The sequence below is a fragment of the Aptenodytes forsteri genome, unplaced genomic scaffold (assembly GCF_000699145.1).
Source record: "Aptenodytes forsteri isolate BGI_AS27 unplaced genomic scaffold, ASM69914v1 Scaffold14, whole genome shotgun sequence".
Lineage (NCBI taxonomy): Eukaryota > Metazoa > Chordata > Aves > Sphenisciformes > Spheniscidae > Aptenodytes > Aptenodytes forsteri.
In genome coordinates, this window is record NW_008794457.1 from 1,697,658 (window position 1) to 1,723,307 (window position 25,650).

The window sequence follows — 25,650 nt, forward strand, 5'->3', positions numbered from 1 at the left end:
CTTTGTTTGGGGCCCTCCCACTAGCAGTTGTTTTGGTAGTGGTAGCCACTGCCACCACCACCAGCCAGCTGCTGGTTGCTCTCACAGCAAACTGGAGTTCTCCAAGCTCCAATCCATGTCTTTCTCAAACCCAGAAGCAATTGCTTCCACCTCAGTAACAGGAGGCCTGCAAGTCCCACAGATATTTCCAGATGCTGTGGCAACATTTGCGGCACAATTATCTGCTAGTGGATACACAAGCCATGTGAGATTGGTGGATGATTGCTTCGTAGATTCTAAACAAAGCTGTCTAAAGAAACAGAAAGGATTGTCTAATTTGATGAATTGCTTGTGATTAACAACCAACCATATTAACACCTAGATATTTAAACAGGTAAGAATACTGCCTAAACTAGAGATAAAGCAGGAATTCAAGTGAGTTTCTCACAGTACCACAGTATTTTGGAGCACAGTGCATAGAAAGATTTTCCCGCTCAAGCATTCAGTTTGACATCATGCTGCAGCTGCCTCCGTTTTGGCATAAAATCAGCACAATTACATTAGAGTGACAGTTTAAACTAACATAGGACTGCAGCCCTAGAGAAAGTTTAAAGCTGTATGATTGAATGGTATGAGACATTGCCTATACAACATTTCAAATCATAAATGAGCACAAGAGAAGTAATATATTGCACAGTATTTCAATCTCACCCTTCCGGGGCGTTTCCTCTGGAATGAGCATTAATCCTCATGAGTGTCTCAATTGTGTGAAACAGATCTGCCTCTGTTATGTGGGCAACGCTTCTCTCATCCACCAACAGGATCTTTACCAGCTGCATGGCAAATGCCACAGCCATGTAGTTCAATCCATTCTCCATTGACTGTCAACATGAAAAAGGCAATTCAAGTTCAGCCACCTATCTTACAATGGACTGACCATAACTCTTCTCCTCCAAAAGAGCAGGTTCCCTTTACCTGAGCCAAGTGAAGGTCATACTGCTGCATGTTAACAAGGTGATTGCGGATTAGCAGCTCCACAGCTTCCACGTTGTACTTGTACTCATCTCTGCATTCAATCAGGCACCTGAAGAATTAGACTTCTTTTAACAAGTGTACTTAAACAACACAGTTTAAGCGAAGCAACTCAAATCTAACACTTCAGAAACTGTGCCATTCACTGTGATTCATGACTCAGCTCCAAAAGAAGCCTCTTCTAGAGCATTCTCTAAGGTAATGTTTGAGTTCAGGAACTGTCATCAGCCTCAAGCATTTGTTGCCCTGCACCACTGGTCACAACAGCCCTTCAAGAACTTCAGTTTATTCAGCATAAGAAGCCTCTCTTCTGAGGACAAAGTAGCATATCCATCTAGCTGAAGCACTAGTGCTTCTGCTGCAGGCATATGCCATGTCACCTAGTTTGTGACAGCATGTAGAGACATTCTCTATAAGATGAGAAAAAAACCCGAGAGCATCTTTAATGCTTAATTCCATTAAAGATTCCTATCATGTTCTAGGATGAAGCAGCATTATCAGAAGATTAGTTACTTTTGACAAAAAAGCTAGTTATTTTTTGTCTGTCCAAGTTGCAGCAATGCAAAATATTAACAGGCAAGTGATTCAGAATAACACAGTAACTCCCAAAAGATGATGAAAGCTACATCAATGTTCCTGTTGTCTCATAACTGACCTAGTAATTTGTTTATTACACCACGGAGATCCATACGCACGGCCGTCCTGCAGAGCCTTCAGCACAAGCAGATGACACTCACGATAGCGAAGCAGGAGGTCAGCATCTGCCCCACTGGTGGCATCCAGTAAGCCCTCTACAGCCTAGAACAGATGCAACCTGTTAGCAGAGGAAAAAACAAGTCCTCTTCCAAATCTTCTGCAAATTAGATGAGCAAGAGTTATCACCAGAAGACTCGACAGACATGCAAAAACCAATTTAGTTATTGTGCTGACCCCTTGATAAGGCTATATGAGATTTTACCAGTTACTACGGCGTCTACACATTCACTGTACACAGCTGGACTACCACAAACAAGCCTATGGTCTCACTATGCCCCACTGGCTTTATATGTGCACCAAGCAGTATGAAAGACCACATCAGTTTGTGCTGCAGCTTCTGAAAGCCAATGCTTCCACACGAGCAATTCTGCTTATGGCTCATGAAAAACTACATGAAAAAATTTACAGAACCCGCCAGAGGTCAGCTATCAGGTTCTTTAGACAAACAGCTGCAGCACTCAGATGCATCTGTGCTCTTCTATAGCAAATAGAAGTGTCTTTTACAGTGGCAGCACAATTTACCTGGTCAAGCCCCAGTCAGGACTAGGTCCTTTAGTAGGTATGAGCACTACCAGTCAAGAAGAGCCTCCCTCCATTTTCCAGTTACTTTTCACTTGCCACTGTTCTTGGATCCTCGTGCAGACAGCTCAGTATCCTTTCACTACACTCAAAATGGATTCTTCTCCACATCTATCACTATACTTTGCACTACTACACGGGCACTGATGCCAGCTCAGCTCACGGAGCTCACTGCAACACTCCCCACCTGGTATAGTCTACTGCTTCTGGCTGGGATGGAGTTAATTTTCTTCATAGCAGCCCATATGGTGCTGCGCTTTGGATTTGTGCTGAAACAGTGTTAACAACACACCAGTGTTTTGCCAATTGCTGAACAGCACTTGCACAGCACCAAGGCTTTCTCTTTCCCACTCTGCCTCCCCCACCAGTGAGTAGGCTGGGGATGGGCAAGAGGTTGGGAAGCAACACAGCCAGGACAGCTGATCCAAACTGAATAAAGGGATTATTCCATACCATATGACATCATGCTCAGCAATAAAAACTCAGGGAAAGGAGGATGAAGGGGGGCATTCATGGTTATGATGTTTGCCTTCCCAAGCAAGTGTTACACACGCTGAAGCCCTGCTTTCCGAGGAGTGGCTAGACATCTGCCTGCTGATGGGAAGTATTGATTTTTTTTTTTTTTTGCTTTGTTTGTGCACACAGCTTTTGCTTTCCCTACTAAACTGTCATAACCTCAATGAACAAGTCATCTTGCCTTCCCTCCATTTTCTCCTTATCCTGCAGGGGAGGGGAGTGAGGCAGCAGCTGGATGGATCTTTGGCTGTTGGCCAGAGTCAACACACCACGCACACTCATTTAGTAGTTACTGCAAAATACAATGCACAAGTGTGCTGCTATAAATCCAGTACTACAATCAATACTATCCACCTACACTGGCAGTTCAAACATCTTAGCCTCCAAATCATCCACAGCAGCCTGGCCACCCCGTGTACAATACACCAAGTGAACACCCTGGCCCTCTTCCAATTTTATCTACTGAATTTCCAAAGACAGCAGTTGTTCAGTGTTGTTCACTGAGCAAGTTCCAAAGAATGCATGAAGATACAGTCATCAGCAAGACAATCCACAAGCCAGATGAGTAATAAGCTCTAGGTAAGTTGTTACAGGAGAAGAGTTCATAACACTCACCTTCTGCAGTAGTCCAAGTGCAGCAATAGCATCACGGGAGTTACGAGCCACTACCACAGCCTCCAAGAGGCTGCGCAATGCTTGAGCTTGAGGATTCATGGCCAGGGTGTGTGGAATGGACTGCAGGTGCTGCTCCAGTTCTGTCATACATTTGTCATAGATTTGTGCTACATCATCTGTAGCCCAAGCTTGCTGCTTAAGAGAAAGTGGGAGTGAGTGATTTTTTTTCAAGGACTGTGTTTGCAGAACTCAAATACTGATTGGCTCTTCTGCTTCAGAAATTATAGCATCCAAAATTTAGACCTCTACAGTACTGTGGTTAGTTATGCTGGCATTTTTAATAAGTATGAGCAAATTAAGCTGCGGAAATAACTAGCAAACAATTCTAGCAGTCCTTAAGACCAAGTATGCATATAAAAACCTGTTCATTATCTCAAAATCCATGCTTGCCATCCATGACCTTCTCCAAAAGTAACCTGAGATTTGAATAAAATGTTTCACTGCTACTAAAACTACATGTAGAATGCAGATCTTGTCCCAATTTGGGTTACAAACCCCTAATACTGGATGTAAGTTTTACATTGCCATTAGTTTGACTTTAGAACCATCTTTCAACCACTATTTCAACCACTATTCCCGAGCAATACAAATGCCTGATCCTTACTAGTCTTCCAGCAAAGGACACAAGTTCTGCAACATTCACCAAAAGGTTACTCTCGAGCCGATCAGTTTGGAAATCTCTACCTTCATAGGCTGAGCCAAGAATCCTGTAGGCTGAGTTAAGTCATTGGTAGGCAAGAAGCCAGGGACATTGCGTGCAAACTCTTCATAAACAGCCAGCTGTTTTGGGTCCACACCTCCAACCTTTGCAATGAAAAGAACAGGCATTAACCTCATGGTTGAGCACTGTGGCAGTAAGAAATGAGGGCAGTTTGCGTAACAGGCAGCTGCTCAGTCACATTCTTAAACAGAGTGGCCTAGACATCAAGAATTAGGATTCAGCTGCTCTGCACTGAGGTCCTCTCTCTCCTGCCACACTTCCTAACAGGAGAATTTTGCTCTACAACTGCAACTCTCATTCCCAGAAACAGGAAGAACTGAGTCCTGGCTTCATGTGTGCCTGATGCACAAGAGAAATGCTCTGCTGAGAGCACATGGTATGTCCTTTAAGGGAAGAAAATCTAAAGGACACAAGATAATGAAATAGACAAGTCATCTTTCAGTGAAATGTACAGCACAGAACAAGAGACAGGTCTCAAAGTCCTCAAGAAACTGAGGAAAAAGATTGGAACACTCATTTTGGAACAACATATTCATGTGCTTCCATTACTAATCAAACTAATAGCAGTTGCACTGTTAGACAAGACTAACAATATACAGGATTGCTCAGCTGAAGCTGCGCCATCTACTTTTCATCATCAGGAGGGGGAGGAAGAGCAGCATCGGAACATAGCTCAGTTAATATCCTCACCTTTAACCTGATCTGTTCTGGCATCCGCTCAGCCTGGTAAGTTAACACAACAGGATCACAGTACCGACGACCCTCTTGTCTAGCATGTTTTCTGAGCTCAAATTCCTGGGAAAAAAACCCGAACACCACAATGAATTTCAGACAATGAGCCTGGATGTATATGAGTACACAGAATACTTTTAAAAGACAGCAGTCCCGTACTTACAGTTGCAAGCCTCTTGTCCATCTCAGGGCCTGCCTTTTCCACAGCCGTCTTCTGGATAAAGCAGCATGCTAGCTCACAGTTATCCTGCGCTAACTGGGCAGCTGCTTGCTCCATCATGTCCCTCTGTTGTGGGGAGGCTGCCTATTGAAAACCACAATAATCAGTGAAGGCTGTGAATTTTCCCTGTATATTACTAGCCTTAAAATCTGCACCACTGCCTATACAGAACACCAGCAATAAAAGGAATGCTCTTAGGAATGCACTCTCTTTGCGTGGAATATACAATAATAAATTTAATTTTGCATAGCTTTGAATAAAACTGACTTTCAACAAGGAACAAAACAGCAGGAGGTTCTCCATCTTCTCCACCAACTGTTCTCCAGGGCATAGAAATAAAGCCCTGCTTTAGACTGATGCACATACAACAGATGCTAATGCAGGAAAAGCAAGCCTCACATCACAGCCTAAAAGTTTTTCCACTTCCTAGGTTGTAATCACAAGATATAAAGGTGCATCACTAACAATGCAAAACAGTAGTCCTATAAGCCTTTTTCAGTGGGTTCCCCTTCTGACACAGACTTTCTTCTTTCCTTCTTAGAGTCTGCTTTAAGAGAACCCTGAACAGATGGACTTATTTTCCAGGGTGCAAAGCAGCAACTCTCACTGGAAGTGGAATACACATAAACGCAAACAGTCCAATCTACTTGGATTTCCTTGTCCATTAAGATCTACCCCTATTTCATTAATTCGTGAAAACTACACTGCTTCTTTAAAATAAAAGAAGTTCTTGCTTGTTAACCCACTTCATACAATAAGCCAGATGTGAATTTTTTGATGTTTTGTATAGCTACCCCTTAGGAAAACCTCCTTGATTACAACTGGCCCTGTATCAATTTCACACACCTTCAGGGATAAAAAAAAACTTGACATGTTGCTACATTTTCATACCATTCATGACATTTTCACAAACACCAAAATACACTAGCACTAAGTCTTCCACAAAACTTGAATTACTTCTGCCTATACACATTATTCCGTGGCACATCACGCCTGGTCGATACGCACAGCTGTAACACCAGTCTGTGTTCACCCTGCCTCCTCAACTTGAGTATCCCACCTCTGCCTTCTCATACCACCCAAAAGATAACCAGCACTTCTCCAATTGCCTCCCTATCTGAACTGCGGTCACATCTGATGAAACACAGCAAGACTGCACACCAGAGAAATACTTGTGCCCCTCTTACCCAGAGGACAGTGCTTTCTCTTACGGTTACTAGCTTGACACCCAAACTCTGTGAGCACAGCTGCTAACAGCAGTCACTGGCTCAGCTCACACATTAACAAAGCAATACTAAAACTGTCTACTCCCATCTTTGTGTTTAAGATGGATGAGTAAGATTCATTTGTATGCTTTTCCTGCTCTTCATCTCAGCAATCAAGTTACTTGAAGTTCTTTAAATGAAGGGTCAACAGTGTTCGAGTCCTGGGAGTTACACCACGGACTATCCATCCCATACCTGCAGATGCAATTCTTACTAACATTTTGTACTCCCTTCAGACCATTAAATCCTGCCCTCTTGAGCCAGTTACCATGCAAAAGAGCAACCCCATTGCAAAAGGGCCTTTGCACTGTCACTCCCCAACAGACAGGAAATAGTGACATGCCCTTGAGCAAGAAGTAGGCAGTCCTTTAACTTTTTTTAAGCCCTGAAAGGATAGGAATGTCTTGAACTTTCCAAGACCCTTATGGTCTTGTGTCTGTCGCTGACGCTGATGGCAAGCACAGCAAGTTTTCTGGGTAGCAGCTGCTGTTCTGGCCAGCAGTTCACGAACTGTGTTCCATTTAGCCAAGAAGGGGAAGCTAGCGCTGCAGCTCAAGTTTTGTCCGTTCATCAAGAGATCCGAAAACATCCTCTAGAAAACCCAGTGAATTAACACACTGTGCAGAACAGTCTTAAATACCTATCTGCTAACAGCACAAATAAATAAAATCTGCCTGCTGAGACAATCCAAGACATCACCAGAAAGTCCCAGAATCAATTCAGTCCTCCCCACTCTGCCTTTTCTACCTCAAAACCCACAGAAAGATAAGTGCTTCAAGGCTTCTGTGATGTGATCAAACTGGAGAGAACATTGGGGCAATATAAAAACGTAGTCAGGAAGTTTGTGTACAACAGTAAGATCCACCTTACAGGCTTAAGACTGTTTGACACGAGCTGTTATTTCAGCACAGTTTTTTCACTGTAATTCCACAAGACTCATGAGACTTGTCCACTAAATTCATCTCCACACTAGTTAAGCCATGTAATTCATCAACAAGTCTACAGTGTGGAGAACCGATTTGCTAATGCTGGATATCTACAGACCTATAAGCTGTAAATAAGCTTCAGATGATGCAACTCTTACCCTCAGTGCAGTAGCAAAACTATTTTTCAAGTTGGTAGCTATGCTCATCAGCAAAGGTTCCCTGCAGGTAATCATGGCCATCCCAGCAGTCAGGTTCCGCATCATATGGTGTGCGGCCACACGCATTCGTGACTCCTCTGAATCCAGTGCAAAGTCCTTCCTGACTATCTGCTCACAAGTAGTCATAGCAATCTTAATGGACCGATCGACCACCGGATGGACAAGCTCTTGCACTGCTCGCTCTATCGCCTGCCGCACACACTGCTTCAACTGTGGGTGGGCTTGAAACAGCGGAATCTGGAGGAGGATTAGGAAAGTTAAGTGAGAACGAAGTAAACTAGAATCCCATCTACCCTAGACATTCACATTTTCTGAACAACTTTTAAGTTTACTGTCATAGCTTGTCTACAGTCCTACGTTCCACATGCAGATATTACAGTATTTGTTTGATAATTCTGAAACTGGGACATCTGACCATTTTTCTTCCAAAGTCACAGCTGAGCTCAATGCAAAGACTAACTTAAGAGCCAAGTCACTGACTGGTCAAAAGGAGCACAGAAGCTCCTTTTAAGCTTAAGTCCTGATAGCAACTATCCCAACTGACACTTACTGCCAGAAATAAACTGGATACTAATGTCACAGTGAAAGATCACTTGACCATCTAAGATTGCTAATACAGCTACTAACCACCCCTAAAGTTCTCCATTTGATTAACTTGTTAGCACTCGCCCTCCCCATTACTTTTGAGAAGTGACTCTCCAGTAACTTCAACTTATGAAATGCTGCTCCCACCAACTGAGATCTGTGGCAACACTGGTGGCAAGAATTCTTTTAGCAAACCAAATCAGCTCTAAAACTTACCGTTGGATTTAAGGTAATATGTGGAGCCAACCCTCCTAAAGAATAAACATTGATGTCATGATAACTGTACTGGGGCTGTGGAGGAACTGTGGCTGTACAAGTGGTGCTGGTAGCTGGAGTTGTAGAAGCAGCTATAGAATACAAGAACATTTGTATTGAACCATTACTGAAAAGCAAGCGCTTATAATGGAAGTATATACTTCTCATTTAAACCAGCAAGTGACCAAGAAACAAAGTTTGGGAGTTTGATCATGAAGCCTCCCGAACTTACCATGCAATTCTCATTCTCCATTTTCCCAATGATTAGTACCAAACTAGCTTCAGCACATTTTAGCAGAGCTGTTTGTTATGACACAGTTTAAACCCTGATGTCTTGTTAATAGATCATCCTGCTTCACTCCCTTCTAAGGACTAGCTACGCACAGCATGTAGAATTAGTCCTCAGGATGGTTTCCATTCCCTTCCTGTCTCCAAACTCTGTACACCTACTTATATTACAAAACTATCCAAGTGCTCCCAAACATTCAGCAATATTACAGTAGGGTATGTAGCTTCACATTCTTCTTTGCAATAGCAATACCCGTTTCTTTAGAGCTTTTGTAGTATGGTTCTGGGTTCTGTTTGAAATGTACTTACTAGTTGTTGTGATGGGTGGTAGCTCTTCTGGCTGCTTCACATCCTTCTTCGGAGCAGACAGCTGCTCATCCAGATTTTTCAGACGATCCTTATCTTTCAGGAGACTTCCAGGTTTCAGCTCATTGATGTCTAGTGCAAGATTCTTGCAGAGCACCTCAATCTCAAACTTCAGATTCAACTGCACAACAATTCTAGTTTAGGTTATGTCACAAGGAAAATACCCGAAACATTTACTGGGCCACTTGACTCCCAAGCTTCCCATTCTAACCCCATGCCTTTTTAGAGACTTTGACAGTGACTGAGGATTAGACAAACATCTTGCATGCTGACCTCACAGGAGAAGAGTTTCATCCAAGTTCTACCAAATTAAGCAATGCCCAATTCTCCCCACGCTAAAGAAGCGAGAAGTGAAATTTGGTCCTTCACAACATCCTTCTTGACTGGTTATGTCAAGAAAACCTCACACTCAGTAGGTATAGAAAAGAAAAACAGAAGTTTACTTTTAGATCGTGTTCTTGATGCAGCTCAGCTAAAACATTCATAATGGCCATTGTCCATGGGTTTGGAGGCCTGAAGACCTACAAGAGAAAGAGGAGAGCAGTATTACACAAGCTTCTTGAATCATTTGGATAACTTATCACTGGAAATTTTTGAAACATGAACAGCTATGTGTGCATACAGCCGTGGAAAAGTTTGTACAGCTGCAATTAGGGTTGAATTTAGTATTCTATTTGACTGGAACTAGATTAGGATGCTAGCTGAACATTGAACTGGAAATACAATGACTTGGTCCTTCCAAGAGATCGGTTCTATGTCAAGCAGAACTGACAAGAGCTGATCAGGGTCAAAAGGGGACAGGGGCAATTAAAAAAAAAAATCAAAGAATAAATAGATCCTAGAACCTCTTCAATGGCATCCTTCCATTTCTCAATAGAGTTCTGTTCAGGGATACCACAGTACAGTTCAGCTAACACCACCTGTTTAGACTGCCAAAAAGCACGGGCCACATACTTTCCCTCAAAACGGAACTCCTTCACTTTAAGCCCTTGCATCCCTTCTCTTTCTCTCCATGAAATTCAACCAGTTTTCACTTTGTGAAAAGCACTAATTACTTTCTGCAAGACTTATTTTGCCACTTGAGCAATAATTCTGTCAGCACAAAGTCACTTACCACACTCCTGACACTGGATTCTAAGACTTTGGCAACAAATGGCACTACATAAAGCAATTCCTGCTGTCCCTTAACGTATGCTTCCAGTAGTAGCGATTTCACATCCAAATCCTGAAAAATACCATCAACAATTGAAAAGGGGAAGAGGGTGGAGAAAACAGCAAGCACACTGCAAAAATTCCACTTACATGCCATTTCCTTATAGGACATATTGGCAAAGTTGAGTCAAGACTGTCCTTGAATTTTACAGACTGCTAAGCAGCAGTTACTTTTTCAACAAAGATTTACAGATATACATTTTTACATGGGATTAATTCATTTATTTTGGCAAGAACTTAACTACTAACTTTTGTGATAAAAAAATATTTAGACGTCTTAAATGACCAACTCTGGAATCATACTTTGTACTTGGCACACAAAAGAGAGGCACCAGTAAGGTGATAAAATTTCCTAAATAGTCTATGCTACTGCATAACAGCATACCAATTCATGCCAAACAAATCTGTAAAGACAGAAGCTCACCGTGTGCAAGATGGGCTTATTTTTAGCCAGCGTAATCATTCCCAGCCAGTGACCAAGGTTCTTTAACAAGGAACGGTCTGAGAAGTTGGCTGCAGCTTTATCTGATGTCAGTAGCACCTAATGAAAAAAAAGCAACTCGAGCAACAACTGGAAGATAATCAGAGACTCAAAACCAAATCCAACAGCTGATCTGACTTAAGACGTAAAATTTTAGAACATTAAATTCTGAGCTTCAGTTACATTACAGATACTCAAGAGCAGCCTTCACTTCAAGGCAGCACCCCGTAAATCTGCCCTGTAATGATTTCAAAATTCCTTTCTTTCAAGAGGATCAAAAAGAGGATTACACTTTGCCAGACCTTACCAGTTACTCTGTCAAGACTGTTATGACTACTATGTATTTAAAGTACATTTTGCGAAGGCAATGCTTCCACTTAATGCTTCATCACAGACTTGAAGGCTACAATTTGCACTTCTTGGGAAACCATTTAATTCTTATTTCAAGACTTAAACCATGTCACAGCATTCTGCTGTTAGTTCTGTTCCTTAGCTTCAGAGGAGCATTGGCTGAACAGAGCAAGGTCAGCTATGCTTTAAAGAGCCAGGAGATTCTCTTGCACTACAGCGTAACCCATGGTGGTCAGGAAACTCCACCAACAGGTTTAAAAATAGTGCTTGCTTGACAAGCTTGTTTCATCCGCTCATCTCTTCTGGGCTACTGCTTCTCCCTCCTCCTCCCCTTCACATTATATTAGCCCTCTAGTGAATTTTGGTTGTTACACCCCACTTCCTAAACCCTCCCCTTCCCCCTTATTCTTCTTTGACCAAAACGGCAGACAGCGTGGTTTTATCTTTATACTTTCCTTGCACAAAAGAACTAGACCATAAACAATTTTCCCCTAGGTTACAATTTGCAAACCTCACACAAATTCAGAGTCCACCTACATAAATGAATTAAAATGCAGATTTGCCCTCTCATTATTCAATTCAAATTAAGTCTTTGGTACTTTCCTGACTGAAAACAGAAGAATCCTAGTATTCATAGAGGTAACCAGCTAATGCATTGTAAGCGAGCAAGTAGATTTTTGAATGATATTCCATATTTGAAGATCAGCAACACAGTAAGCAAACAGCCTGAGAACAGCACACTTCTAAATCTTTAAATCTACCGAAGTATTAGAAAACTTGCACTACTCACCTTGATATTTCTGTAGGTTTCATTCAGAACCATTTTATTAAACTCTGGATTCTTAAGTGTGTCAAGGAAGTTTGAATATAAGCTATGAAAATTAGGCTCAATACTGACTCTCTTCATCACAAGATACTGTGATACCCAAGGCATGAACTCTTCTTTCACTGTTTCCTTCAATTCTTCAACCTGTCTCCATGCCAGAGGAAAAAGCACACCACAGAAGATATGAGAAGATGACTGCAAACTACTGGGGTCAGCTCAACCAACACAACCGTATTCAGTCAACTGCTTTTAACACTAAGGCTAGTTTTTTTTGTTTGTTTTTTTTTTTAAATAGCTTTGAAGTCGGCATCTCATTATCCAAAGACCTGGTCAATCAGTAAGGACTTGCTCATAAAGTGAGCAAGGCACAATAACTTACCTCTCCCCCACTTTTCAGCTTTTAATCAGATAACTGCAAAATAAATGTTGGCATCTTACATTAAAGCCTTCTGTCTGCAAGGCAGATAGCACAGGTGGCAGCAGTACTGCAGATTTCTACTAGTTCAGAAAAAATTCCCTGAATTTCAGCTTGAAATACAAGAGTCCACCAGCTTAACCCTGCAATATCAAATGGTACCCAGCCCATTTATGATGTGACTGTTTGTTCAAACTTGTATTAGTGGTTTTTTTTCAGAAACTTGCATTAGTATTTTTCAGTCCTTCCAAGTGACAAAAACATCAGAAAGGACTACCCAGTTATTCCAGGCATCTACTAGAAGCGCTTTCCTGAAAACAAAGCATTACAGACCTATAATACTTCAGTACAAAGGATTTGGCTACAGGAAAACAAGGAAACTTGTAGAAGAAAGCAAGATTAAGAATAGCTTTCTTTCACCTGCCTCTCCTTTCCCTGAAAAATTGTATCTTCAAAGAGGTTCAAGTACTTGAAAACCACTATTTCTTCAAAGTGTGCTCCCCCTTAATTTTTTGCAAGTTGCAGTTTCTGCAGAAACATCATCACCCGCCACTTTAGAATGGATTTCCAGAAATATACATAAAAAATGAATTTTACTAGGGTTCTTCCATACTTGCCTTCTGTGTCATATTTGACTGAGACAGATTATTGAAGATGAAAGCAATTTTTTCCTGGACATTCTCTGGAGGTTCCACAATTCTCTCAGTTTGATCTGTTGCTACTAACAACGTATCAATGTTGGTAGTATTAATGGAAGGCTGGTGGGAGAACAAGAAGTTAGCAACAGACAATACCTAGAGGCAACATCAAAAGAAACTTTTGCTCTGTTCTGTCAAGCAAAAAAACAACTGAGCTTTGTCAGGTGACATCTACTGCCTCAGATTAATTTTCAGCAGCGCTCTAATGAAGCCAGTGATTTTTTTACTCTACAAACAATGATCAATACTCAGCAGAAGAAAGCTACTGTACAAAAAACTTCTAGCATTTACGTTCATATATAATAGGTGCCACCGCAATGGCACCCATTAGGCTAACAGCCTGCATACACTGTTAGCCTGGAGAAAATCTTAGTAGAATAGAGAGCAGTACTTAGTACAGTAGCGAGTCTCCAGGAGCACTTCAGTGCTGCATTGGGAAGGAGAAATCCTAGAGCTTCATTTCTGAGAAAGCATGCCAACTCTAAGTCAACAGAATGTGACCCATGTCCCTACAGCTGCAGGTCTAAACCCAAGGACTTTAGCACCTGGTACACTGCAATTAAGGGGAAAGGAGATACAGTTTTAAATATCAGTCATGACTTGAGTTTGAAATTGGGCAATGTAAATGCCTCAAAATAACAACTATCTACATGACATAATCAGGTGTGAAAGACATTGATAGCTACACTGGGAACTGTCCCCCAAAAGTTGTTCACCACTTTCAACTACCTTTGCCTTTTGCCTCCTTTAATTTGAGGAGCTTCTTTTAAGAGAACTATACAAAGACAGTACCAGGAAGCAAGACAAGCTTGACTTTACAGTGCATCAGTTATCATACAGTAACAGCTCTACACATCCTCAGCAGATACATGGGACCAAATGTACCCCAACACTTTCTGTGGAATAGCCAATACTATCAATCTGCCAACCCCGCAATAACTCTGACTAGCAGTTCAGAGTTGTGTTTACCTAAGTGACTGAAGATTTGAAAAACCTAATGCAGTTAAAACTGCTAGGACAAATGTGATTCAGTGTGCAGTAAGTGTTCTCAAGCCCAAACAGAAATTTTTTACGCTGAGGATGATGAAGCACTGGCACAGGTTGCCCAGAGAGGTGGCGGATGCCCCATCCCTGGAAACGTTCAAGGTCAGGCTGGACGGGGCTCTGAGCAACCTGATCTAGTTGAAGATGTCCCTGCCCATGGCAGGGGGGTTGGACTAGATGACCTTTAGAGGTCCCTTCCAACCCAAACTATTCCATGATTCTATGATTAACAGAAACGACGATTCTTTATTTGTCTTGATAATTAAAGCCTCAGAAAACACATTTCTACTTGACACCATAGTAATTCTATAGTTTCATGATCAAAAATGCCTTCTCTACAAGTGTTGTTCATATTTGAGCAGGTTATATGCTTTAGATATAAAATACGGATCACAGTTTGAAAACTTGTAGTAAAGAAATTAAATCGGATTTTGTCTCCATGTACTCAATACAGATCAGCAACTTAACTCCTTTGCTTCTCCAGTAAGGTCACTGGAGTCACAGAATGCTTACCGGCACATCTTTCTTGAAGCTGACTCCAGTTGGTCGGGTGATTGTAATGGTTTTTGCAACAGTGGTGGTGGTTGAGGTGGTTACTATAGTGCTGACTTGGCCAGCAAGAGGAGCTTTTGCTGGAACTTGGGCCTGGGCCTGAGCCTGGGCAAGTGCAATACTTCCAGGGGTGGTGATTGAACCCTGCATCTTCACAGGAGGATCTCTGGATTGCTGTCCATATTCTATGTACTAAAACAGGGTAAACAAGCATATACAAAAGTTCACACACCGCAACAGAGCTACGGGCTGCGTTTTAGCATGAGCAGTACAAAGGTTGCCAACAATCTGTAAAGTACTTGACACTAATGCCATTAAAGGAATCCGCAAGCTACAGTTGAATACCCTTATAAACCACATCTTGTCACTGTTTACTTACTTTCTTACTGGAGAGGAGCCTCAAGCTCTACCTCTGACCTGAACAGGTTGATGCCAAGCATCAAGAGACTTGACATTCTTAAAATTTTACAGACCACTACCCAGAAACTCCCATCCCTGCAGGCCTGGGACAGCAGAGCAAAAGAGGGGCAAGAGCTTAAGAGAAGCGTGTGAGGATCAAGAAACTGGCTACAAAGCATGTAAGAAGTCTTCCCCAGGAACTCCTACAGCTACATAGAAATGGGAAAGTCTGAAGTTCACAATTAATAAGCAAAACCACAGTTCTGAAGTGTCCCACTTCAACATTTTTACATCCTCTAAAGTAGCTCCACAGTAGAAAATTAGTTTCTTCCCCACTGTAATACATTTACCCAGAAATTGGTAGCATCAGACAACACGCTGTCATTTAAGGGATACAGTCTGAAACCTGTTAGTGAAACAGACTGCTATTGGACTTGGCAGCTTTGGGTAGATGGCCTCTCTGCCTTAATGTTAGAGCTCAACATTTTTCCTTATTTAGATTATGCTCTCAAGCTCTACCACTGGGATTAGCTTTTCTGTATTTCTACCAATGAAAGCACCTTCAAAGCAGACACCATATGATCAACACTGCTTTTACTCCTTGGACTACAGGGTATTTCCATTACTCTGATCAGACCTTCAGGAATTAAATTCTCACCTTAATCTGGATTAATTTAGCAAGTCTGACTATGAAACTGTATAAACCCAGCTGAATGCCCTCTTTTAGAAGAAAACTCCAAATCCTTAAGGGACTGGAGTATGAATCCACTGAAGCACTTTAAAACCTTTGTGCACGACCACGTGCACTGGTTGATCAAGCAGTCATATTTAGGCAGCTATTTCAACATAAGCAACCCAAACAGATTTATGGAAACAGAAGAGGTACCAGATAACCACCTTCACCTGCCCACCCCATCCCACAGCAAAACCTTTAAGAAAAGGCATTTGATTCTTTGGAATCTTTGTACACTGTCCAAAACTGTGACAGGTGAGACTATTTTTCCAAAGGAAAACAGGAATTTGCTCAAAAGAATTTAAAATCATAGAACGCCGTAGGGTGCGAATAAGAACACACTCACCTCCTGTAAATGATGCGGGAACTGTATAAAGTGACTAATAGAAGCCAAGTGCTGACAATACTGGGGATAGTCCTTCAATCTGTCAGACAGAATAGGCATTAGTCAGAAGCATAAGCCCAGATCAAAAACAGTATTACAGAGAAATACAAATATAACATTGGTATGTCATTCCCATACTGCATCACAGAATTACTTCTGGACTGCTTTACAGCAGCTGCACTATAAACAAAGCATATTCTACAAAGTACTTTTTATTGCAAAACCCATCTGAAATGAATTCAACAGCAAAACACAAGGTTTATTCACAGCAACTCATCTTACCCTACACCTCGATACTTCTGACCGAGCACACAATTACATTTATATTCAGTGTTTGCAATAAGATTATTGGCTAAGTAACTTGTAGTCTGGCTCGGTGCATTTTAAACAGCACAGACTGCCCCTAACACCCAAGACAGAAGCTTCACCTATGCACACCAATTATTATAATTCTACTTAAGAACGCTAGACACTGTTACTACTCATTGAGAGTAAAATCTTTAGGTCCCGCTTAAAATGGTTCTGAAGAGAAGGAGTAAGATGGTGGCCAAGTCTCAAGTTTGTCAGCCTTAAGCGTCTTTATTCATTCTGTTCAGCTAACTCCACAACACAATATTCAACTATGGATGCTGCAAGCAACAGCTTTTATTACAGATGAAATACTGCAGGGCAGATGAACTGTAAAAGGAGAATAAGGACAGAAGATAATTTGCTCCTTGCTTATGAGTCCACACTTCAAGTCCCAACACTTCTAGTCATTAAATAATTCCAGGAAGCTTTCTAATACTTTTCAAGTTCTAGTACCTTCTTCCAAAGCAGAGATTTTTCCCATGGGTGTACAATCCTGCCTACTATTGCAGCCTGCCTTGAGAGCTTCCTCTATCTGCAATCCATTAGAAGCTTTGAGAAAGCTTTTTTTGAGATACACAGAAATCTCAAGTATGGCAAAAAGTAAAACCAAAGTCCTAGAGCTTAGTTCCTAGCCAGTCTTTCAGTAATGAATAGTGCAAATAGCACTCCATTGGAATGCACCTGTAAAGAGTAATTACATCCACCCCATTTCAAACAAGCTGACAACTTCATCTAAGTCAACACTTCACTGAATTATTTTTATATAACAAAGTCCGCTAAGTAGCTTCAACATCTCAGTTTGTGCCACATTTATACAGGTACCACACTGAACATTTTGATTTTAAAAAAGCCACCCTTTAACTAGCACATTAGCACATTTTGTTTCAGCTCAGCATATCTCTAAACTAATCCTGAAGTTGAGAAGTGTAAATTTCTAACACATACAAGCAATCCTGTACCACATAAGTAAAGCAGGTTCAAGGTTAATGAGACATTACATGTACTGTTACAAGTATTACAAAAAAACACACTCACCTATTTTTAAATCTATCTAGTGCAGCAATACCAAAATAGTACATTTTGGATGCAAAAGGCTTTCGTAAGGCTTCAAGAACGTAGCGCAGGGCCAGGCCCAATGCCATATAAGTGACCAGTCCTTTCTCTATTATCCCACCAAAGAGGCAGGCTGTTATGTGCAGCTCTTTATCTGGGTACTGGGGAAAGAAACGGTATTCCTCGAACAAGTTCCTCAGCATACAGTTAAATACTTCTCGTTCCCGTTTAATGTTGGAGTCCTTAAACCTCTGCAGCATTTCCAAGACCTACAAAGAAATTGGAAATCGTTACCAACAGATTGGCTTTATTTCAGCCCTTCTGCATCTTCGGGTTTCAAGAGCGCTTGCACCTACTAAGGTAAATTGCACTACCACAAGCTGGACCACAAAATAACTGCTTCAAGAAAACCTCATTTTAGCCAGTAGACACTACATCACTACAATGAGCTTCCTCTTCAGACTTTAGTTTTCTCCCCTTTAAGTAACTGTCTTCACATAAAACTTTTTTGTGACCGCCTACTCCATTGCTTCAAAATTAGAAAAATGAAAATTCATGTTCAGTGTCTTCCATAATTTATAACCACACAATTAAAGTAAATTTGAAGTACTTCAAAGAGCAAGTACATCAGACTGATAATGGCTCTCAGAGACTAACCAAAATAATTATCGAAGCTCAGAAGGTAGAACGTAGGACACCTTCGTATATTTAGAAGTTGTAGTCATTTTTAGACACTTTAAAAATAAATACATTCAAGATACATGTAATTTATACAGACTGTTTAAAGGCACTCTTTAGCACTTATTTTGAACACACAAGCTTCCACTCCACATTGAACTCTTCCCACTTAGCATCATTTTAGGAGCGTTAGACATCTAAAGTCATCAGTCCACAGAAGTCAAAGCTGAATGTAGTGATCAGCTGCAAGTTTACTCTGAAAGCATGCTGCCTTAGAAAGATACAATTTCAACCAAGCAAAAAAGCAATGCTGCAAGCATCTACCACTAGCTCTTTATTATCTTCCACTACAACTAATGCACGAAGGAGTAATTACTACCAACTTTATAGCAAGTCTCCGGACAGGTGATGCAACTGCTACAGAAGGGAACTCACCTCATCTACAGACATGGTGGGATGTGGTGGATGGTTGTAAATACGCTGGAAGTAGCTGTTTGCCTCATCATCTATTTCTTTGCTAAAGTGCTGATTAGCCTCTGGCCACACCTGAGATAAGTCAGCTGTTAAAAAAGGAGAGAGGTATCATGCTCAGAACAACATGAGGCAGTCAGGATTTCATCTAATCCTTTTCAACTCTTCCGCCAATCCATACAAAATCTGCTAGTTCTCCTGAAAAGCAGGATATTTAAGCTTTCTAGTAGACAGGAATTGTTATTTAAAAATCTGTTTTCAATATGTTATATTTATGCAAAAGAACTGAATCCCAAGATAGAATTAACCTCATACTGTTGTATTCCTAGAACCCACTGCATCCCAAGGTAACCTCAACTGACGCCTAAACCAAATGAATGCAGAACAGGCTAGAATAAAGCATGCTACACAACACTAACATGCAGACAAACTTTCACACAAACTTTCAGGCCAGCCAGTGAGCTCCAACCAAGTTTATACTGAATGCTCAAGCCCAAAAATATAAACCAATGGTCACTACAGCCACCTCTACCGTACATCTGTAGAGATCAGTAACTTTGCTTTTATGGAGGAGCTGTCAAAGGAGACCGAGATATGTAATAACAGCAATGCTGAAGGTTTAGCATATGGCTATGCTTCCTAAAGGCAACATTTGATTGCTTAAACATTTCATTGTGAGCATACTTCAGAGGCGTGAGTTAAGGATAATGGCTCAGTGTCAGGGACCAAATTATTCCTTCCAAAAACCACACTCCCACTGACTTATGTTAGCCTTATTTCTTTCCAATGTTGCAGTCTAATTCACTGCTTCACCTGTCAAGTTCTCTGCTGCAACAGGACCTTACCCAGGTAGCTTTGTTTAAGCTTGTTACAAACAAAACAAAAACACCCTCTTACCAGATGCATACAATTCTCTGTAAAGAGCAGGACAACGCTTTTGTTCAAAACACAGCACAACAAAAAAAAGGACAAAACACACTGTTCATGCAAATCCATAACATGTTATATTTTTACACTAACAGCTTTTTTTAACCCCTCCCTGGGCCACTTGGCAAGCTTTTAGTATAGAAGTTTAGAAGCACCTTTTTCAGACTAGTGGCATAATACAAGAGCCACATTTCTAACATTTACCACCTACAGATCCAAGCCTCCCCTGAAGGAAATGCAGATTAACTGCAGACCACAGTCACACTTCACAGCCACAGACAACACTACCACTTACAAGGTTTCATCTTACTCTGCTGGAATGTAGGCTGGTTCAGTCCAGATGTGCTCAGCTTCCTTTGCACGAATGGGTCATTGTTCACCGCAGGAAGGCCCAGGGCTCCGGTTCCTATGCCAGTCAGGCTACCCGTAGTAAGACCACCTACTGAAAAGCAAACAGCTGGTCACCTCAGTTGCACCCTTCACAGTATGCACTTAGCGCTCCCAGCACTTGCCATTTCCAAGAACTCAGAGCTATACAGCCTCATAACTATCCAATATCAAGCAGTTTTATCTCAAGCAATTCCTCACCTCTGTCCCAACCTAAAACAATGCTGCTAAAAACCGGTCCAAACACTCACACTTGACTCTCACACTTTTTACCTATTGCAGCTGCAACATTCTGAAGTGCTATTTCAGCAGCGACCTAGGAGCGAGAACTGTATAATCCCCTCCCACAACACACAGCTGTTTGTCCACTATTTCCAACCATGGCAATAGTGCGTTAGCTCTGATACGTCAAAAATACAAACCACTCCACCCAGACAGCAGTACCTGGAAGCTGTGAAGAGAGTCCTCCGATGCCACTGAAACCTGTTGTCTGGTTTTGGGTGGAAAGAGGGGGGAACGCTTTTGCTGGTGACTGGGGAGTACTGAATGCAGAGCCCAAGTTTGGAGGAAAGCCTTGCATGCTCTGGGTATGAGGAGCAGCCGAGCCACCTAAACTAAGAGATGCCATTCCTGCAAGCGAGTCGATCTGAATGAAGAAAGGAAGATTATACAGAGACATCCATAAACCGCAATCAAGCTGACTTTTGGCAGGTTTTGTATAAAGGCAGCTACATATAAAAAAACATTCCTAGAAGAGTTTTTCTGCATGGTTACTTTAAATTCTGAAGTCATCCAGATCGCCCCAAAAGATCAGTTGGTCTACAAAATGCGATTTCACTTTTTCTTCTACAATCCCATAAAATCCTATTCTATCAGAGGTTTTACAGAAAGGTCGATTGTTCCACAGTCTCTAGTTAAGTGCAACACAACAGTAAACGCTAATAAGCAGCGGTGCGTAGATTTTTCTACTAGAGCAGTTTACGCTCTGCCATTTGTGACCTCAGACCTCCCCGAGACTTACAAAGGCTATTTCATATCAAGCTTACAGAGTATTTTTGACTGTCTGAAGGATCCCATTAAGCCCACTTTTCACAGCTAAATACCTGAATGCAGTCTTCAACAAAAAGCATTAAGACCTGGGTGATGAGTAGGAGGGAAGGCACAGTACTGGCTGACAAAGCAATAAATTAAGAGCTCCTGACTAGGGACAGCAGAAAACTGTTATCTACCCAAAAGATAGCATGGCTACAGACTAACATCTGTTGCTCTATTTGTTCACATCATTTATCTGCAGCAGGGTGCCAAGATATTTGGTACATTTGATGAACAACTTCAGTACAGTAACAATTTACAAGGAAACTGCTCTCTGTATTCAGTTTACGTAATCTACTGATGCTTCAGACATTCTTAAATGCTGAATTGCCACTATTTCACATGAAAAAGTTTTTACCATTTTAAAATCTGCCATTGAATGTAATTGCTAGAAGCAAAACCTGTCTGTAATGTGTTGCTCCCAGAGGAGGAAGGGATGATGAGTGGCAGGGAGTAACTTAAATGTACCTTGTTTTTAAAAGAGCAGTTCAGTTGAGAGCTGAAGAGCCCCAGTTATAACAAGTCCTTACGCTCTAGCACTGTTGCTTGGCCCGTGAAGCTACAAACAAGACACATCAGGTTCAAAGGCAGTGCTTAATTCTCAAAAGTCTTAGTAAATTTTAGCACTTTAAAAGAAACCCTCAGTTATTTTAAATAAACCAAATCTCTATCCCTCTTCAGTGCTCCCATTCTGCTATACCTCAGTTACTTCTTACAGCCATTTGTGAAGTGAAAGACAGTTCTGGACTACAACCCTCAGGCATTATTCTGTAGTTATAAGTTATCCAGACATGCAAACATAAAAACTAAGGGAGCCAGATGATGTTTTACTTAGTCCTGCTGAAAGGGCTTAAATAGTGCAGCAGAACTAATGCTAAATCAACACCACCTTCTAAAAATGCAGCACGTTATTTGTCTACCTGTACAGGAGAGATGGCATCCAAGCTGCTAGCACTGGGCGGGCGTCCTTTTGGCATGACTCCAGGTGGTGGCTGTCTAGCCTTGTTCATGACATTACTGCAGTTAGCTACCATGGTGAGGATCGTCTCTGACAGCTCCTGAGAAACACTCCTAGAACAGGGAAGTAGGATAGTAAGCCATATAGCATTCATGAAACTAAGGCTCCTAACTTACTTGGTTTTCCTACAGAAATTGGGGCCACATTTCACAAATAGAAGTTGCAAAACAACCCCAGCAGAAGCTACATTGTTATTTGCAAAACTTGCATTAGAGCATGTCCCAAGAGAAACAGCTTAGAAATAGAAAATTTTAAACTGTAGTTCTAAAAATTCATCTCCAATAGAATATTCCTTTGTTTTCAAGAATTCAAATACTGCTTTACAGTTACCCCAACAAGTAATGACTTAACAGAAAGCTGGGATATGTACCTACATGGCTCCAACAGTCCTCAGAAGAGCAGACTATCTACACCAGTCTTTTTCTGCTGTTGTCCACATTATAGGCTATATACAGCTCAGCCTCATGAATTAAAACACAATAAACAATGCTATAATCCCTTCTTCAAATCCACTCCTCAAGGCTCCTTCCTGTCACCAGACTTCACCGTTCATGATTATTCCCATCCTGAATCTCGTTACACACAAGGTCTCTCCAAAAGAGGAGATACAACATGAGTAAAGCTTGGGCTACACACTCAAAGACAAAAAAGGATGAGAGGTAAATACCACCACCTGCTTCACTAAAATTCATCTGTCTATAAACTGAAAGACATGTTTCACGCACTAACATTAAACCAAAACAGAGACGGGAAACCTAACTATTCAAGGAAATTATAATCAAAAGCCAACAGAGAACTCAAACTTAGGCATGAAGTCATTGCACAATTGCGAGCAGTCAGTACCTCTTTCCAAAGTATTCCACGTCTGACTGCCAGGTTCCCAAACTGGAAGGAAAGCCAGCTCTGCTGCTGACATACCTAACCACAAACATACTAACGCAACACTAACATTTTCCTTTTGGAAAATGCAGCAGTTATTTACAGCTTTCCTGATCTTTAGTTCTACCTTTTTGGTGAGGACACCTATAGCAGCAGATTCCTTCCTGTAATGGTGCTATTATACCAACGCAGCTTTGTTAACCTTGTCTGGAGATTCCTCATTTTAACTCAATTTTCACAAGCTTTTACTGCACAGCTGTTGGGATGAGGGGGAAAAAGAAAGAAAGAGGAACCATCCTGATGATTAAGGCAGGAAAACAAAGTGCAGATCAGCCTTCAGTTTTGGCAAGTATCCCATTACAGTCTACACAGAGTTAAGGGCTTCCAGTTGTTCTCCAAAGCCAGTGTTCCACTACAGTGTGGGTAAAAGCTTGCCCAAGACAGACAGGGGAACCTGAGAAGATACCATGGGTGAGCACGTTTCCATACACGGCAACAAACATTTTATCAACTGTTTCACAAGCTGATTCCTTTACATGCTTTAACATCCTCTCACTAGGGCCTAGCGTCAAAGACTTTAGAAGCAAGGGGCGTGGGGAGGTGTGTATCAAAAAGCGATCAGAAACCTACCTTCAAAAAAAAAAACCCAGAGGGATTTCTGTTTTGAGGCAGTGCAACCAGACCTGAAGACAGAGCTCTGAGCATGGCACACGGTAGGCTCAGTATCTACAATATGTATTTGCCTACACCCCAACGCCACAGTCTCAGAAATCGCAACATTTGAATGTATGTATGACCAACTAACAGGCAGCACAGCTTTTTCTGATGCAGGAGGCATTCCAAGATCATACAGCACTGCAGCTAACCGGGGAACGGGACTGGGGACTGAATAGCTGAGTTCATACACGGTTACCAGCCTCAATCTTTTGCCCTCTCCTTATTTTATAGTGGTTAAATTTGCAGTCTTTATGCTCAAATACTATAGCACGCTTCAGTAAAACAAATTCCAATCTGCTGTAGATAGATAATATGGCAGCCCACAATGAAGGCAGGGTTACAATCCTAGACTTTGATACTTATGGTGACCAGTTAGGCCATTCATGCTTTGGAGCGAACAACTAATGTTATGTCCTGCCATCTAGACAGATTGAAGGTTAACTTTTTTTTATCATGTCAGAAGACACACTGCTGTATCAAGATGTAAACATCACAATCTTTTTAGATAGTACAAAACCGCAGGTTTTCACAAAAAACCCTGCATTTGAGGCAAATGATATGAAGAAGTAAGTAGGTGGGCATGATTTGATAACTAGATCTTAAGGAAAAAGTATTCGGGCATCTAACCCAATCAGCGCCATTCCCAGAAGAGAACTAGGGGAAAACTGCAGGAAGGAGAACTTTGAAACACAAAAGAGCCAGGGACGACAGCCAGCCAGCTCTAGAGGAACAAAACTGTCAGCTTAAGGGGAGCTCCAGCTTGCTGGAATAGCAAGTTCACACCTCTTGCATTTTTTTTTTTAACCCATTTTTACAAAGCAAGGAAAGGCCTTTTCATTTCCCTAGGCACAAGTAGCCAGAAGCCTCCTCCCTTCTTGAGGCAGGGACTGAGAAGGAATGACCATTCCCCACGCTGACAAACTTGGACTGTGCTGGACGTGACTGCATGGAAGAGGCACTGCCGCCCCTCTCAACTCACTGCAGCTCCTCGAGGGGAGGATTTCTCATAAGCAATCTGTTACCAAATCATATGCTTGGTCAGCCTGTGGTGCCTGCAACCACCCTGACTTCATTTTAAAAACACTCAGTAATAGAAGGAACACTTATTTCTTTTTGAAGCCTCACTGCTACGTGACACCACAACTGCAGTGCTCACCAGTGATAAACAAGTTGCACCAAAAATAAAGAGTCTCAGAACATGCAGGGTCCTCGTGGCTAAGAAAAGTGTTTCCCTGGACACGAAACAGGACAAGAAATAACTACAGCCTAATTAAAGAGCAGGCTCCTAAATCAACAGATTAAGGAGATGGCAGACTTCAGCTAGTGAAGTGGAACTACCCTCCCAGACGTATTTAATATTTACTGCGATTTTAATCCTCTAGTCTTTACAACGCCTGCTTCCATTCGTGACTGAAACCTAAGCTAATCAAAGTAATTGCTTCATGAAAGAAATCCAAGCATTTTCTTTTTAAAGCTCAAAGAGAATAACTAATGGAAAATGACTGCAAGTAGGTCACATTCTTGCATAAAAGGGAATACAAGTAGCTATAAAAAGAAACCAAAAGCTGAGAGAATTGTGCCAGTAGAGAACTAGTGGCATTAATTGAATAAATAAAACTTGGTAACACATTAAGATTCAGAACACAGTGACATTAGATGCAAGTCAAGTCTACAGTTAACTATTAAACCTCAAACCTGGACATGGTAGCATGCAAAATAATGAATGTAAGTTAATTTGTGAACTGTAGTCTCAGAAGATGCACTTGGACTTGAAAAATAACAGCCGTCTTTTCAGTCCAAGAGGTATGCTAGACCATTGTATTTCAGAAACAGTATTTCAACCACATTTTGAAGTTTAATTGCACAGG

The 25,650-nt window shown here is 41.4% G+C and overlaps 1 protein-coding gene across 4 annotated transcripts in view; it reads right to left on the reverse strand.

Annotated features, from left to right (window-relative positions):
• CNOT1 (CCR4-NOT transcription complex subunit 1) overlaps positions 1 to 25,650 on the reverse strand; it is a 63,706-nt gene that overhangs the window by 16,984 nt on the left and 21,072 nt on the right. For 2 of the 4 annotated variants that reach the window (XM_009290783.2, XM_019474996.1), the window contains exons 16-37: positions 22,089 to 22,239; positions 20,521 to 20,722; positions 19,985 to 20,131; positions 18,727 to 18,851; positions 17,596 to 17,882; positions 16,171 to 16,249; positions 14,654 to 14,884; positions 13,016 to 13,156; positions 11,948 to 12,127; positions 10,750 to 10,866; positions 10,228 to 10,338; positions 9,557 to 9,634; positions 9,057 to 9,234; positions 8,421 to 8,551; positions 7,560 to 7,856; positions 5,154 to 5,294; positions 4,949 to 5,053; positions 4,222 to 4,341; positions 3,478 to 3,669; positions 1,667 to 1,809; positions 955 to 1,063; positions 691 to 860 (exon numbers count right to left, since the gene is read on the reverse strand). In XM_009290783.2, the coding sequence (XP_009289058.1) occupies positions 691 to 860; positions 955 to 1,063; positions 1,667 to 1,809; positions 3,478 to 3,669; positions 4,222 to 4,341; positions 4,949 to 5,053; positions 5,154 to 5,294; positions 7,560 to 7,856; positions 8,421 to 8,551; positions 9,057 to 9,234; positions 9,557 to 9,634; positions 10,228 to 10,338; positions 10,750 to 10,866; positions 11,948 to 12,127; positions 13,016 to 13,156; positions 14,654 to 14,884; positions 16,171 to 16,249; positions 17,596 to 17,882; positions 18,727 to 18,851; positions 19,985 to 20,131; positions 20,521 to 20,722; positions 22,089 to 22,239 (3,435 nt within the window). Of the gene's footprint in view, positions 1 to 690; positions 861 to 954; positions 1,064 to 1,666; positions 1,810 to 3,477; positions 3,673 to 4,221; positions 4,342 to 4,948; positions 5,054 to 5,153; positions 5,295 to 7,559; positions 7,857 to 8,420; positions 8,552 to 9,056; positions 9,235 to 9,556; positions 9,635 to 10,227; positions 10,339 to 10,749; positions 10,867 to 11,947; positions 12,128 to 13,015; positions 13,157 to 14,653; positions 14,885 to 16,170; positions 16,250 to 17,595; positions 17,883 to 18,726; positions 18,852 to 19,984; positions 20,132 to 20,520; positions 20,723 to 22,088; positions 22,240 to 25,650 lie in introns of all 4 variants that reach the window. The other 2 variants (XM_009290784.2, XM_019474995.1) reach the window with 2 other exon arrangements.